Genomic DNA, 15,216 nt, shown 5'->3' with positions numbered 1-15,216 from the left:
CGAATTGACACCTCTAACCCCAAATAAATTTAGGCTGAGATGGATTATTTTGGCCACTGCACTAGTGTCTGTCCTAGTGGGAGTGGTAGTTGCCTATCTAGTTTATTAGAGTTCTGTTATTTTTATTGTCGTTTTGTATGAACAATAGTTAGTCCATTTCATTCATGTCAGTTAGTTATATGTTAACAATATGCAGCATAATTTTATGTTAATGATATGTTCATTTATTTATGTTGTTTGCTTGACATGATGCATGATTAGTTCATGATGTATTAAATGATTAGTTCATTTAATTAAAAAAAACATGATATATTAAATGATTAGTTCATTTAATTAAAGAATTCATGACATTATAAATGATTAGTTCATTTATTGGGATGTATGTAATAGAATTGATTAATATTAATTTGATTGGTCATATGGATGATGAGTGAAAACATAGTTGTCACTTGATTTTGTAAACCAACTCAAAGTGATATTAAGTCAATCATAAATTGCATACATATGATATACACTGAATACTAAATAATGTGTTTATTTATGATAGATTATGGCAACCAAAAACATAATAGCTGAACTCAACAAAGGTGAAAAACTTAATGGGGATAACTATAAGATCTGGCACCTCAAGATACAATATGTACTTGAGGAACAAGAAGTTCTAGAGGCTGTAAATCAGGTTATGGAAGTACCTGTAGATGGTCCCACTGCACAACACAGATGAGATCTTGATGTGTATAACGCATGGAAGAAAAAGGACTCCACCGCAAAGGGCATATTGATTAGTTCAATGATAGATGACCTAACTTTTGAGTATGAGTCATATCTTACAACTCATGAAGTCTGGGTAGCCCTTAAAGAAAAATACAGTGGAGTAAGTCTGAGCAAGCTTCGCCAGCTGACAATCAAGTTTGACAGCTACAAAAAGCGTCCGAATGTATCAATGGTTCAACACCTCAGGGAGATGTCGAACATGATTCAGGAGCTTAAAACTGTTGGTCATGAGTTGACTAATGAACAACAGGTTCAAGCAGTTATACGTTCACTTCCAGATTCTTGGGAGACCATGAAGCAGACCTTAACTCACAGTGAGAGTATCAAGACTTTCACTGACGTCTCACGCCATGTAAAATTGGAGGCGAAGAGAGTTGAATCCGCAAGGATTTTTGGACAAGCCTATGTGGCTGTTGGTTCTGCTGGATCATATGGATCCAAGAAAAGGAAATGATTCAAGAAAGGGAAGGGAAAGAAAAGGGAAGCTGCTGGTGTGGGACAGGGCCCAATTAAGAAGATAGTCAAGAAGACTGGAAAGAAACCTAAAAACAAGTTGACTTGTTTTAACTGTGGCAAAAAGGGCCACTTTGCTCGGGAGTGCACTGAGCTGAAAAAGGTAAATCCAATTGTGTCTTCTTTTCAAGAGCATTTTGTTGCTAGTTTAGTGTTGTTAGTTGATTCTTATCCTTTGTGGATTATAGATTCGGGAGCAACCAACCATGTAGCTCAGGAACGAGTTACATTTGTTGAGTACCGTCGGGTACCAGCTGGCAACAAGTGGATCTATGTGGGAAATAATGCAAGAGTTGAAATCAAAGGAGTCGGCACTTGCAAACTCAACCTACGTGGTGGTAGAGTTTTATTTCTACATGATGTCCTGTATGCTCCTGAAATTCGACGGAATCTTGTTTCCATTACGTGTCTTCTTGATTTAGGGTATTGTATTAATTTTTACAGTCGGTCTGTTGAACTTAAGATTAACTCAGTGTCAATCGGATATGGTTTTTTAACAAATGATTTTATGGTTCTTGATATAGAACCAGATGTCAATTATGCTATTGATGGTTTTTTTTCAAACATTGCTTTAACTAGTGATGCAGATATAACTGATGAGGTTTGACATGCTAGATTAGGACACATAGGACAAGAACGTATGAATCGGTTAGCTAGAGAGGGTCTATTGGGCACTCGAGCTAAGATTCAATTGTCTATATGTGAGCATTGTCTTGCTGGAAAAACAACTAGGAAACCATTTGGTAAGACTATTAGATCTAAATCAACATTGCAGTTAATTCATTCGGACATTTGTGGTCCAATGAATGTGAAGGCTAGACATGGAGCTTCCTATTTCATTACATTTATTGATGATTTCTCTAGGTTCGTTCATGTGTATTTAATTTCTCACAAATCCGAAGCATTAGATTGCTTCATTCGTTATATGAATGAAGTTGAGAATCAAACAGAATGTAAAGTTAAGGCTTTACGCACTGACCATGGAGAAGAGTATTTGTCTGATATGTTCAAGACAATATGTAATGATAGAGGGATTATTAAACAGCTGGCAATCCCTGGAACTCCACAGCAAAATGGGGTAGCTGAAAAAAGAAATAGGACTCTTCTTGAAATGGTTAGGTCTATGATGGCGCAAGCTAATTTGCTAATCTCCTATTGCGGAGATGCATTATTAACTGCAGCCTATATACTTAACAAAGTACCTTCAAAGTCAGTTCCATCTACCCCATATGAACGTTGGACAGGCGGAAAACTAGATTTGAGTAATTTGAGACCCTGGGGGTCAGCTGCTTATGTTCATGATAGTTCTCATAAGTATGGAAAACTAGGGCCTAGAGGTAAGAAATGTATCTTTATAAGATATCATGAGACCTCCAAAGGTTATGTTTTCATAGGTGAGCAACTAGATGGAACCATCTCCGAAATGGACTCGAGAGATGCGACTTTTCTCGAAACAGAGTTCCCAATCAGAGGTGATGTTGATAAAAATGTTCCTTTATTTGAGGAGGATGAGATATTATCAACGAGAGAGGTGTCAAAAGGGATACCTAAGTCTAGTCAACCGAGTGGGAGTGATATTCTGAGTCATGAGTTGACTTCTCAACAGCCCAACTTACGGACAAGTGTTCGTAAGATCAAACCTAAGAAGAAGTTTGATATTGAGAATAAGGCATTGGTAACACTTCCAATTGACGATAACGAACCTCAATCCATTGAGGAAGCATTGGGATGTAGAATTAGAGAAAAATGGAAAGCTGCAATGGTTGAAGAAATGGAGTCCATGATTCAAAATCATGTTTGGGACTTAGTCGATCTTCCTTGGGGCCGAAGGGCTATTGGGAATAAGTGGATTCTCAAAATAAAGAGGAAAGCAGATGAATCGATTAACATATACAAAGCTCGTTTAGTTGCAAAAGGATATACCCAATTGAAGGGTATTGACTTTGAAGAGACATTTTCTCCCGTAGTAAAATTTGTATCAATAAGAGTTATTTTGACCTTTGTGGCACATTATGACTTAGAATTACATCAAATGGATGCAAAAAACCACTTTCCTTAACGGTGATCTTGACGAAGAAATCTATATGGTTCAACCAGAAGGTTTCATTGTTGAAGGTCAAGAGCAGAAAGTATGTAGACTTAGAAAGTCTATATATGGGCTAAAGCAAGCATCAAGACAATGGAACATAAGATTTAACAAAGTCATTTTATCTTATGATTTTGAGATGATCAATGAGGATCATTGTGTTTTCCTGAAAAAAGAAAAAGGAAAGTATGTCATTTTATCATTATATGTTGATGATATGTTGATAGCTGGAAATGACATAGGATATGTGACTGAAGTTAAAAAGTGGCTGTCATCACAGTTTGATACAACAGATATGGGAGAAGCTGAATACATCTTAGGAGTGAAGATCATAAGAGATCGTCCTAAAAGACTTTTGGGTCTGTCACAAGAGTCTTATATAAATAAGATGTTACATCATTTCAGCATGTCTAATTGCAACATAGAACATATACCTATTGTGAAAGGTACTGTGTTGAGCAAGAGTATATGTCCTAAAACTCCAGAGGAAATAGCTGAGATGAATAAAAAACCATATGTCAGTGCTATTGGTAGTTTGATGTACATTATGTTGTGTACACGTCCCGATATTAGCTATGTTGTGGGCTTGGTCAGTCGCTTCCAGTCAAACCCAGGACCGAGATACTGGAAGGCAATAAAAAGGATATTCAGATATCTGAAGGCGACAACAGATTATTGTCTCTGTTTTCAAGGATCAGATATGAGTCTGAAAGGTTATTCAGATGCAGATTGGGCTGGAGACCTGGATGATAGAAAATCCACATCAGGCTATGCATTCTTGCTGAATGGTGGCTCCATCTCCTGGAACAGCAAGAAACAAGCTTGTGTAGCTTTGTCAACTATGGAAGCTGAATATGTGGCATGTTCAGCAGCTGTGCAAGAAGTAGTCTGGTTGAGAAGGTTTCTGAAGCATCTGAAAATTGCTGAGGATAGTGGGAGTCCAGTAACTGTCTACTGTGACAGTCAAGCTGCAATAGCTTTTTCCAAGGATCCTAAATATCATAGCAAAGGCAAGCATATAGAAATTAAATATAATTTTGTAAGGGATATTGTGGCTAAAAGAAAAGTCATCCTTGAGTATGTCCCTACACGTGTTATGCTTGCAGATTCTTTTACTAAGCCAATGACTAAAGAGTCATTTAAAGAACATGTAAAGTCTTTGGGACTTCGTAGAATATAACAATATTGAAATAACAATCAGACTTTGTGTTATGATTGTGTAATTTGTCATAATTTATTCAGTGTATATGTTGTATTTGTTACATTCATATAAGATCTCGGTGAGCATGTTGGCAGGTGGAGATTGGTCCACTCACATGGACAATCATCTCTGTTTGTTAAGTACAAATAAGGGTAAGACCGTTACTTGTGGAACAACTTACGTAGCTGAAATTATAAAATTAGAGACAGATCCATAAGTTAAGGTCGCCTTGATAATTGAGTCAAGATGAGATCATTTATGTGTTAATAATGATCGAAGTAAATGAACCCACTATTTACTGAACCTGTTGAAAGCCAGATTAGAATTCATATGTTGAATTCAGGATTAGACATTAGGTATGTCTAGATCAAAATCTGTACGATGTTAAATTTGAAGACAACATGCGCTCTTTTTAGTAAAGAGAATAACATCGTAGCATGTGATTCATACCACATGTGCTAATGCGACAATAAAGGTAGTAGGAGAATGAATCCCTATTTCTCTACTATGTGAGACCTTTGAGATTATATGTTAATCTCAATTTTTTGCCTTAGTGACTATTTAGCTGTTTACTTGAAGTTTTAATCAGTGTCTGCTACTTTAGCATGTATCCTATGGCTATGGATGATTCAGTCTATAGAGCATATCTAGGAAAGCGACTGATTAAAATGAATTGATTCTAGCTAAAAAGGAAGATTAAATATATTTGTATCTTTTGTTGTTATTCACTGGTCGACCCATTTCTGTTATGTATAGAAATGAATGTGAATATTGGATATGGAATATGCTCTTGACATAATGGTCATTATAAGGAATTAGAAATGTTCATATCGATGTAAATGAAAATTATTTAATCTAGGTAAATAGCAAGACATGGATATCTTCAAGATAATGGCTGTGTGTCACTTGAATATTGGATGAATCCTGGATAAAAGCTATGTGCCACCAAGAAAGTGGCTATGCATCATTCAGAGTGTGTCTCTAATTTATTTGAACAGCTAAGCAAAGTGTAACAACTTTATTAGCATTGATTGCTCAACGAGCGGCTAAGTCAAGGTGTAATAATCTTCTTAGCAACTATCACTCAGTGTGCTTGCTGTCACACGAACCATTTTCTCTTAGTATGGATTGGATATTCTCATATGGTCTATGTGATCAAACTCTCTAATAGTTTATGTGACTTATCTGAATGAACTAGTCTTAGTGACTTACCTTGGACGAGTGGGAGATGTTGGAAAAGAAGATAGTTGGGAACGTGGCCATGTTCCCCACTACTCATAATGGAAAAGTCCATTATGCCCCTGGTCCTATATAAAGGGGGTTCGTCCAAGGATCAAGTGTGTGTGAAATTGCTAGTGTGCAACGACGAGAGTAAGAGGAGAACATCCAAGGCGGTAGGATTTGATTTGTGGAATTGCGGAGGGCTTTCCGATCTTGTGATCGCTCTTCCGACAGCGAGTTTCGCCATTGCCGATTGCGGATTTGCGGGAGATCGCTGTAAATTTTTACCGTTTTTATTTTATTCGTCTATCATGCATTTAGAATATAAATCTACAGATAATACTTTTTCTTATCGAATGACAAATTTCTTTTATTGAAACAACAAGGATAAATAGAATTTTAATTGGACGATAATAAAAATCTAAAGTTCTAAACGTTATCTAGACATGCCTACTTGATAATAGTAAAATAAAATTAGTAAAAGATACAAATATAAGAATGTAGTAGATTTTATTAAAATTTTAAGAAAATTGACTTAAGATACAATAAAATAATTGAGGGTATGAACTTATCAATTTGATACTTACTTGCACAAGCAAATCTAATGAATTAAATATAGGAAAAATTGAATTAAAGAATAAATTATTTGCAAATCTTAAATGTTCATGAATTTTGCGTTGGATAAAAATGCAAGAAAAAATGGGCTGGTCCTGTATGCACCTGAGCCTTGTCGAGTTCTTTGCAAGTCTTATGCCACTGAAGTGTTGATGAAAGGCACATGTCTTATAGGTTTATTAATTTAGGATGCCTGTGAAAAACCAAAATAAGCGAGGAAACCAACGACACTGTTTTACTATTGGATTTTTTATTTTCACAAATTAACTTAATTGATTAAATTCTATTTAGATGAAAATATTTCTATGTCTACTTGGATTTAGGATAATAAAAACAGACAATTCGGTACACGAAGTTTTTGTCAATATCGGTTCTAGAGAAGGGCCCTGGGATAGTAAACAAATCAAATCTAAGTCAAAATTTAGTCATGATTAGAGCTTGTAAAATTAGACATGAGTCACATGACTCAATTATATGACTAGATCTAGTTTGTGTTAAAACACGACTAATAGGTGAATCATTAAAGTCATACAACACGAGTTAAATATATAAATGGGTAGACAATAATTGATCTATTTATATAGATAATTTATTTTTAAAACTATATTAACTTTTTTGTGATATACCAATTTTTTAAAAAGTGTAATTAATCTTACATGTATGACTGTTGTGAATTCTATGCCATGCTGATGGTTGTGGAGAGCCACCTGGGGTGTGACACACAAGATCATATTGAGTTTTGGCAAATCTAGGATACTGCAAGATAAAGTGACTCTTTTTTAAGGGTTGAAGCAATTATAAGGTTTGTAACAAATTCATAGTTATAATTGTAGCTGCTTGTCTAGTTGCACAACCTATTTATCAAGTATAAACTTTCTAGAGAGAAGATCATGATGTGTGAGTGAGAGATGAAGGAATGCAGATTGGATCCAACCATGTAGTTATTGTATATGGAATGCATGAACATTGTGATAAATGATACAAAACATGACAAGAGATGCATATAACTGATTTTTCTTACTCTCATTCTCTCTACTAAGAAGATACTTAGATGGTGAATGATAGTTGTCTTCCTATTCCAATGATTTCTTTTCAATGGGTGATATAAATAATTGAAGATCCTTCCACTAGCAAATTTGGTAAATTTATGTTTCTTATAGTCAAGCTTGGTTAAAATTTAAATTTTAAGTTTGTTTTAGTAAATAAGTTTGAATAGATAAATGAACAAATATAAATGCTATCATAAGGTTTATCATGATTAGGGATGGTTAGTGGTAATTCATGTTGTGTCATACATAAATAGGTCGTGTCATCGGGGCACCAAAAAATTATATAATATTTTATTAAAAAATAATAAAAAAATAAAATAAGTTGATTGATTTTGTAAAATAAGTGTTGGAGAGAAATGTTAAATAAGTTTTTTAATCCCATATATTTATTAACTTCTTTTAAAGAGGAGTCTGGGAGAGAAATTTAAATAAGGTCACGAGTTCTAATCCTGGAAACATTCTCTTGTAAAAAGTAGGGTAAGACTGCGTACAATGGATCCTTTCCCGGAATCCCGCATGACGGGAACTTCGTACACCGGACTGTTTTTTTTTTTAATATATATTTATTAACTTCTTTTATTGGTTTGTAGTTGTGTAAGATATTGATGATGTAATTTGGATTAAATTTCTAAGGGTAGAATAAATTTATTATGACATCTGATAGGTTAGGATATATTCATTAGGATTAGAAGATTAAGATTCTTGGTGAAACATTGTATAGATTATTTTTTTTAAGCAATGACTCTGTTTGCATTGATTTAATAGTCTTATTGGATTGTTCACATATCTAGCATAATTTTAATTTTGCTTTAGGATATAAGTTTGAAATGTTCATTTTACTCAAAAAAAAAAAAAAAAATATCAAATATACTTTTCAATTTTTTTGGTTAACAGTAGGATTAATCATGTTTGCCAAGATTGACTTATATTGATACAACGTTCCATATAATCCATCGATAGAATTTAACTCAATCAGAGATAAATTTAAAAAATTATTGCTCTTAATATAATATGTTAAATTGATTCGGTTAATGTTAAAATTGACTGATGACTTATAAACTCAAAATGACATGTAACTAGATTTTATTTAATTATTATGAATTATATTCATTCTCTTAAATATTAATTTAATCTATTATATTAAAAATATTAATTTTATAATACGAGTCACACTTTTTAATTGAGGGTTATAATTAGGACATTGCTATTTCGATGAAAAATATGTATTGTAGCAAGTGTATCAATTGATTTGGAAGAACAAAAATGGAATTGAGTATATAATTTGATAATTTTAAATTTAGATACTGATTTGTATATTTGTGTGATTTAGTATCCGACAAAACCTAGGCGAGCCCTCTTATTTCCGATCCCTCTTCTCCTGATTTCCTCCGGCTATCTCCGGCCAGTCTGCCTCCTCTTATCCAGCACGGAGACAGAGGCTGCACCGCTGCGCGCCCGCCTTCAACAGAGGCTGCTGCCACCTGACGTCGCCGCCAAAGCCAATTTTATGTCAGACTTTTCCTGCGACGCCGCCTCTAGATCGTGGCGGTGATATATGCATAGAGACTTCATTGACTTTCGATTGGGGGTGATAGTAGAACCAGTGGTTTGAAGGATTAGTTGGCGTTAAGTGATTCATTCCAGATCTGTGGGTCTTTCTTGTATCAGTGTTGTGTGAACAAAGAGTTGTTTGTTGAGGATGATTTGGAGTTCATCGCATTTGGCCAGGTACTATCAAGGTTGTCTTTAATCATCATCATCTGGTGTTATTGTGGTTGGCTCTTCCCTGTCAAGAAAATCAGACTCATTTGTATTGGTTATGTGCTTGATTTCAGGAGACCTGACATGCGTAGCGTGAAATAGAACAATCAGTTTAGATTTACAAGAGTAAGATGCTTCCTTTTTGTGCTGGGTTCCAGTTACCACTCAAAAGGTTTCTTCAATTTGCACCACTTAGGAATCATTCAAGGAGATTGCATGGAAATACTCGCAAAAGATTGGCGTTGCCCCTAACCCATACCGTGAAGAGGTTTGAGTGTTGCCTGGAAACATGTACTGATATAAGATTGCTAAGGAAGGTTCATGCTAGCATCTTAACTCATGGACTTGGAGGTAGTATTTCAATTGGATCCAAGCTCTGGAATGGCTATGCTAACTTTGGTTGCCTTCCTAAATCTATACGGATGCCCCATACAATTGCAAGTAAACAGATCTCTCCTTGGAATTCAGCTATCATTAACTATTTTAGATCAGGTCATTTTGAGGAAGCTCTCCTGTTGTATCTAAACTTAAAATCTGAAGGAATCAACATTGATAGTGCTGCTATTAATTTCGTCTTAAAATGTTGCATTGAGCTCATGCATTTACATTTTGGAAGATCTATTCACGCTGATGCCTTAAAGACTGGTTTAAATAGTAATATGTTTGTTGGTTCTTCTCTCATTGGTGTGTACTTTGGATCTGGAACCATCAAGGATGCAGAGCGAGCATTTGAAGAGATCTCAGAGAAGGATGTTGTCACATATACATCAATGGTTTCTGGCTATTCCAGATTCACTGATTTTAATGCATGGAGGGCATTTGATATTGTCACTAAGATGCACAATGAAGGACTGGATGCAAATAGGGTTACTCTTGTGAGTTTGCTCCAGGCAGCAGCGCATTTACAAGCACTTAAAGAAGGTCGTTCAATCCATTGCTATGCTTTCAGGAGAGGCATGGGATTTTCAGATGAGGTGTTTCTGACCAGCCTTGTAGATATGTATGCTAAATGTGGTGCTAGTGCTGCAGCAGCATGTGCGCTGAGACAAATGAAGAGAAGAAATGTTGCTTCATGGAATGCACTAATTGCTGGTCTTAGTCGATCTGGTCAAATTTCAGAATCTTTGAAATATTTCAATCTTATGCAACAAGACGATGATGTTTGTCCAGATTCTGTCACATTAGCTAATGTTCTTTCAGCTTGTTCTAATTTTAACTTTAAAAAATACACCACAAGCCTCCATGCTTACATTATGAGAAGAAATATTTTTCTTGATGAAGTTTTGACCACTTCTCTGGTCGAACTGTACTCAAAGTTCAACAAAATGATACAAGCCAGAAAACTATTTGAGAATATCAGTTTCAGAGATGTAGTATGCTACAATGTGATGATTAATGGCTATCTCCAAGATGGAAAAATTGAAGACGCCATTAACATCTTCAGTGAAATGAACCAAGCAGGTACAAGACCAAACTCTGCAACAATGGTGAACTTTTTGTCTGCATTTACAGATATAGAAGATGAAAGAAATGGTAGGTGTGTTCATGGTATTGCAGTCAGACATGACCTTTGGTTAGATTTAGATCTTTCCAATATGATTATGCACATGTATGTAAGATGTGGACAAATCAACTCTGCGAGATTAATTTTTGATTTGATGGGACACAAAGACTTGATTTCATGGACAACAATGATGCAAGGTTATGTAAATTATGGCCTTGGAGAAGAGGCTGCTGCATTATTTGTACAAATTCAGGGAACAGGTAGCCAGCCTGATTCACTAACCATTATGACTCTACTTCAGGCATATGCTCAACTGGGCAATTTAGAGTCGGTCAAAGCAATTCATGGGTATATGTACAGAAGCTGTATGGAAGAAGATATTACCACAATAAATTCTCTGATAATTACATATGCAAAGTGCGGGAGGTTAGATATTGCAGAATCTGTGTTTGGTAGCATCTTCACAGAACCTGGACTGACCTCGTGGAATACTATGATTGCTGCATATGGCATTCATGGCTACTGCAAAGACGCGCTCAAGATGTTTGACCAAATGCAGAGGAAAAATGTGAAGCCTGATGCATTGACATTCAGTTCAGTGATTTCAGCATGTAGCCATTCTGGTCTGGTTGAAGAGGCTTGGCATATCTTCCATTCCATGAAAGATCATTTGGTTTCTCCACAGGAAGAACACTTCAATTGTATGATTGATTTACTTGGTCGAGCTGGTCAACTTGAAGAAGCATTTGCTTTGTTGAAGCACTCTCCAATGAGAGACAAGGCTGCTGGAATGTGTTCTTTGCTTGCTGCTTGTAAGAACCATAAGAATTCAGAAATAGGAGAGGCTATTGGAGCCGAGCTCCTAGAACTAGAGCCCCATAATTCACGTACATATGCTCTAATGTCGAATGTATATGCTCAGGTGGGTAAGTGGAGCGAAGCTGCATATTTGTGGACTATAGCTAGAAAAAGAGGATTGTCCAAGGCACCTGGGTACAGTTTTGTTGAGTTGAGCAAAAATGTCTCTGCAATTTGAAGCCCTTGGAAAATACCCTGATTCAGGATAAAGATTCAGATCAGACTAATTTATTTGCTCAACTGAAACGAAAAGTATCTCATGTTCATTGTCTCGACTCTGGTAAAGCAAGGAAACTAAACCATTGAATATCTATTGTATAGATATTTGCACAAGGTGGAGATCGTGTAGGAACTAGATTTCTTCGAGTACCTATTTTGAATGTTTAATTTGAAAGAACTTCAAGAACTAGAGCCCCAGAACCAGGTACATATGGCTCTCTATCGGCTACAGGTTAAAATCAGAGAATCTGGATCAACAAAGACACCCAATGTAGATTATGATTATAATTAAAATTACTAATATTTTTTAAATTAACCAGCTCAACAAAATAAGCTGGTGCATTGCCTCACTTTTCAGGGTTGTAAAAATTGAATTGTTTTTGTTTTACTAGTTCTAGCTAACTTAGTAAATTTGTACCAAGTTTTAGGAGATAAGGTTATTGTAGGGGACATGAACCCACCATTGTTTCATTCATTGAAGGATTAATAAAATTTTCTCAAATTTTTTTCTTCTCTCTTGATGGCTCTAGTCAGGATACAGTAGCAGGCAGTTCAAACAGTTGAGCAAAACTAGTAAACCCAAAATCTCTCTTGATGCCATTCCAACCAAAAGAAGCTAATGGAATCAATTAATTTGATCAGGTATTTTTTTTTACTGTTCACCAATCCAACTTCACAACTATATTAAGTAAACATATGCTAGTCAATGCCAAACTTTTCTAGGTCTTTATTCTGCTAAGCATCATTTGGTTTAATCTTTGACTACTTCTTGAGCTTGCTGACTTTGAATTTACTAGGAATCACTTGCACAAAAGCATATTTGAACTTAAACATTCCCTCTCATGGTCTAACAAACTAAACTTGTAGTACCATGGACTTAATTGTCTGAGTGACAAGTGAATGACACAAGGCATTACAAGAAGATCCATTGATGGCAACTAGACAATTCATAATCTTAGTAAAATTTGCTTCATGCTAGATTTGAACGCTCAAGTTTTGGGGCATTTAATTGTAACTACTAAGCCCAAAATTTTAAGTTAGAAAAGGTTCTACTTTATATATTTGTTATTGAACTGTCTCTCTTGATATCTGGACAACTTTGATCATTGTTCGTTATTCTGTAACTTCTTGACATTGTTAATCCTCATCATTTGCAATGACTTAACAAACCTCGCACTTCCCATATCATCTTCTGACAATTGTGGAACTTGATCCTTTTTTCCTTTTTCATATGTTGACTTCCTTTGGCTCATTTCATCTTCTAGCAGAATTTGATGCCCAAACTAACTAAATTGTACTCGGCCATGTTCACAGGGATGAGGAGTTGTTAGGTCAAGGCCTTGAATTGAATGATGACTTGCAAAATGTACTTGCAAAACACGATGCTATTGCTTCTGGTTCACCTCTGCAAGCTGGTGCATCTGAGTTGATCGAAAGGGACCCTGTGGCACCTCAACCTACAAAACCTGAAGTCTCTGAAATCCCTTCCAAGAACTCCAATTGTGCCTCAATCTGCTAGTCAGTATGATGAGGAAGAGGAAGACGAAGACGATGATTATGCTCAGTTAGCTCGCAGGTTAGTTCCAGGTAGCTAATCTACCATATTTAGAAAGGAAAAAAAAAAAGACTGGTTAAAAACTTGTCTGTGCTTGTGCAGGAACTCCAAAGTCAATCCACCAAATTCTAGAAGCAACTCCGTTGCAACCAGTGATCATTTGGGCTCTCCAAACGGAACTGATGTTACAGTTTCCTCCATAGCAGGAAGCATGGACGCATCATCACCTCCTTCAGCAAGTAATGCTCCAGCACTTCCTGATCCTCCAACTTCAGTTAACACTTTCACCAAAGAACAAGACATAATCAGCCTTTTGAGCATTACCTTGTCAAACCCATCACCACCCACACTCCAACTCCTACAACGTCTGATCAAAATGTATCAATTATGCTGCTGTCGATAGCAATGCCAATGCCAATCCATTTGAACCAACTATCTTCCAGTATCCTTCCTGCCCCTGTCAATGGTGCTGCTGCTACTTATCCTTAAGTACAAGCTTCAAGGCCCGTGCCCCAGTATTCTTCAGGCTCTGAAACTAATACAACACAATCACAGGTAAATGCCAGCACAGGTCATAAGACAAACTCCTCAGGTTCTAGCTTATCTAGCTCGCGAGGAGGCCAAAGCACAATCAATGGCAGAAACTAAGCAGCATTTCTACACTCTCTTGTTTGGAAACCTGGGAAGTTCCTGTGCAAACTTAATTAGGTTTGTTGTGTTGGTGAGATCCATTTCAGTGTGATCATTGGCCTACATTTTCAGTGCTGGTCACTCAGTTAAACCTTTTATAGAAAAACAGGAACGTATATAAGCAGTTGGTTACATTGGATTGAATGATCATGTTATTCTGCAACAATCTGTGAATGGTGCATATGCTGTTTCTACAGCTTTTAGCTCAAATGCCTCAATACTCATATTTTTTTTATCTCATTTCCAATTTTGAAGCTCAAATCAGACAACTGGAGGCCAAGTCTAATAAGTCTCCTTGATTGCACATATCAATTCTCTTGTGCCAAGTTGTAGGCTATAAAATATCTATATAAGGTTTTTTAGACTGATTTAAATCCCAAAATAGCTCTCTATATTAGACCCGTCTCTAAGATATTTATTACTCGTGTAAGTATATATTCATGTTATTTTAAACATCTCTCAAAATTTTTTTAATCGGTGCGGTCTTAATGTACCGAAAATTCATCTCCATACAATATAGAAAATAAAATGAGAGCATATAAAAAAAAAATGTATAATTACTATTGTAATAGTTAGTTCAAATATTATATATAAAGATTATAATTAATTTATCATCCATAATGCAGATATGAATGTTTAGTTAGTAAAGAACACAAAGCATAATTCACTTCTATTATACCACATAAATCCCAATGCCTTCACCTTATAAAATGTCACAATTTATCAAATCAATTTTTTAACAATTTATCCTTTAATTTCAAAAAATATTACAAATTTTACTTTTCTTGGTTTCCAATTAGTTGATTTGTATGATGATATGATTTTCACTTCAATGTTTTTTTATGATTATATTGCTTTTGAAGTCTCTCACACCTTAATGACACCATAACAGTTCACAAACATAATAAGGTAAGTTGATTTTATTTATTTTTTAAATCAAATTACAATATGATTTAATTTTTTTACTTAAATTTGATTATTTGCATCTAAATATTTTGACTTTGGCATATTTCACTTCTTAATTAATAATGCACGAATGCCTTAATTTTAAAATAAAAAAAATATATAAATAAACGATCCCCGTCCATGACAAAAATAAATAAATAAATAACTTGCATTCGAATACTGTAACATTAAATATATATTTTAAATATAATTAGTTTCCAACGT

General features: G+C 35.3%; 1 protein-coding gene across 4 annotated transcripts; it reads left to right on the top strand.

The window, feature by feature from the left end:
- Window positions 1-8,738: 8,738 nt before the first annotated feature.
- LOC122029572 (pentatricopeptide repeat-containing protein At1g06140, mitochondrial-like) lies at window positions 8,739-14,209 on the top strand. Of its 4 annotated transcripts, none has more exons than XM_042588619.1 (5): window positions 8,739-9,187; window positions 9,295-12,006; window positions 12,336-12,443; window positions 13,116-13,377; window positions 13,459-14,209. In XM_042588619.1, the coding sequence occupies exon 2, from the start codon at window positions 9,352-9,354 to the stop codon at window positions 11,758-11,760; it is 2,409 nt and encodes an 802-aa protein (XP_042444553.1). In that variant the 5' UTR covers window positions 8,739-9,187; window positions 9,295-9,351; the 3' UTR covers window positions 11,761-12,006; window positions 12,336-12,443; window positions 13,116-13,377; window positions 13,459-14,209. The 4 variants fall into 4 exon arrangements, with proteins under 4 accessions (XP_042444553.1, XP_042444552.1, XP_042444550.1 ...); XM_042588618.1 differs by having other exon boundaries at window positions 12,332-12,443; XM_042588616.1 differs by having other exon boundaries at window positions 9,295-12,443.
- The last annotated feature ends 1,007 nt before the right edge of the window (window positions 14,210-15,216 follow it).

Source organism: Zingiber officinale, chromosome 10B (assembly GCF_018446385.1).
Source record: "Zingiber officinale cultivar Zhangliang chromosome 10B, Zo_v1.1, whole genome shotgun sequence".
Lineage (NCBI taxonomy): Eukaryota > Viridiplantae > Streptophyta > Magnoliopsida > Zingiberales > Zingiberaceae > Zingiber > Zingiber officinale.
Note: the sequence above shows the minus strand (reverse complement) of the source record. Positions and strands in the feature narration are given on the sequence as shown.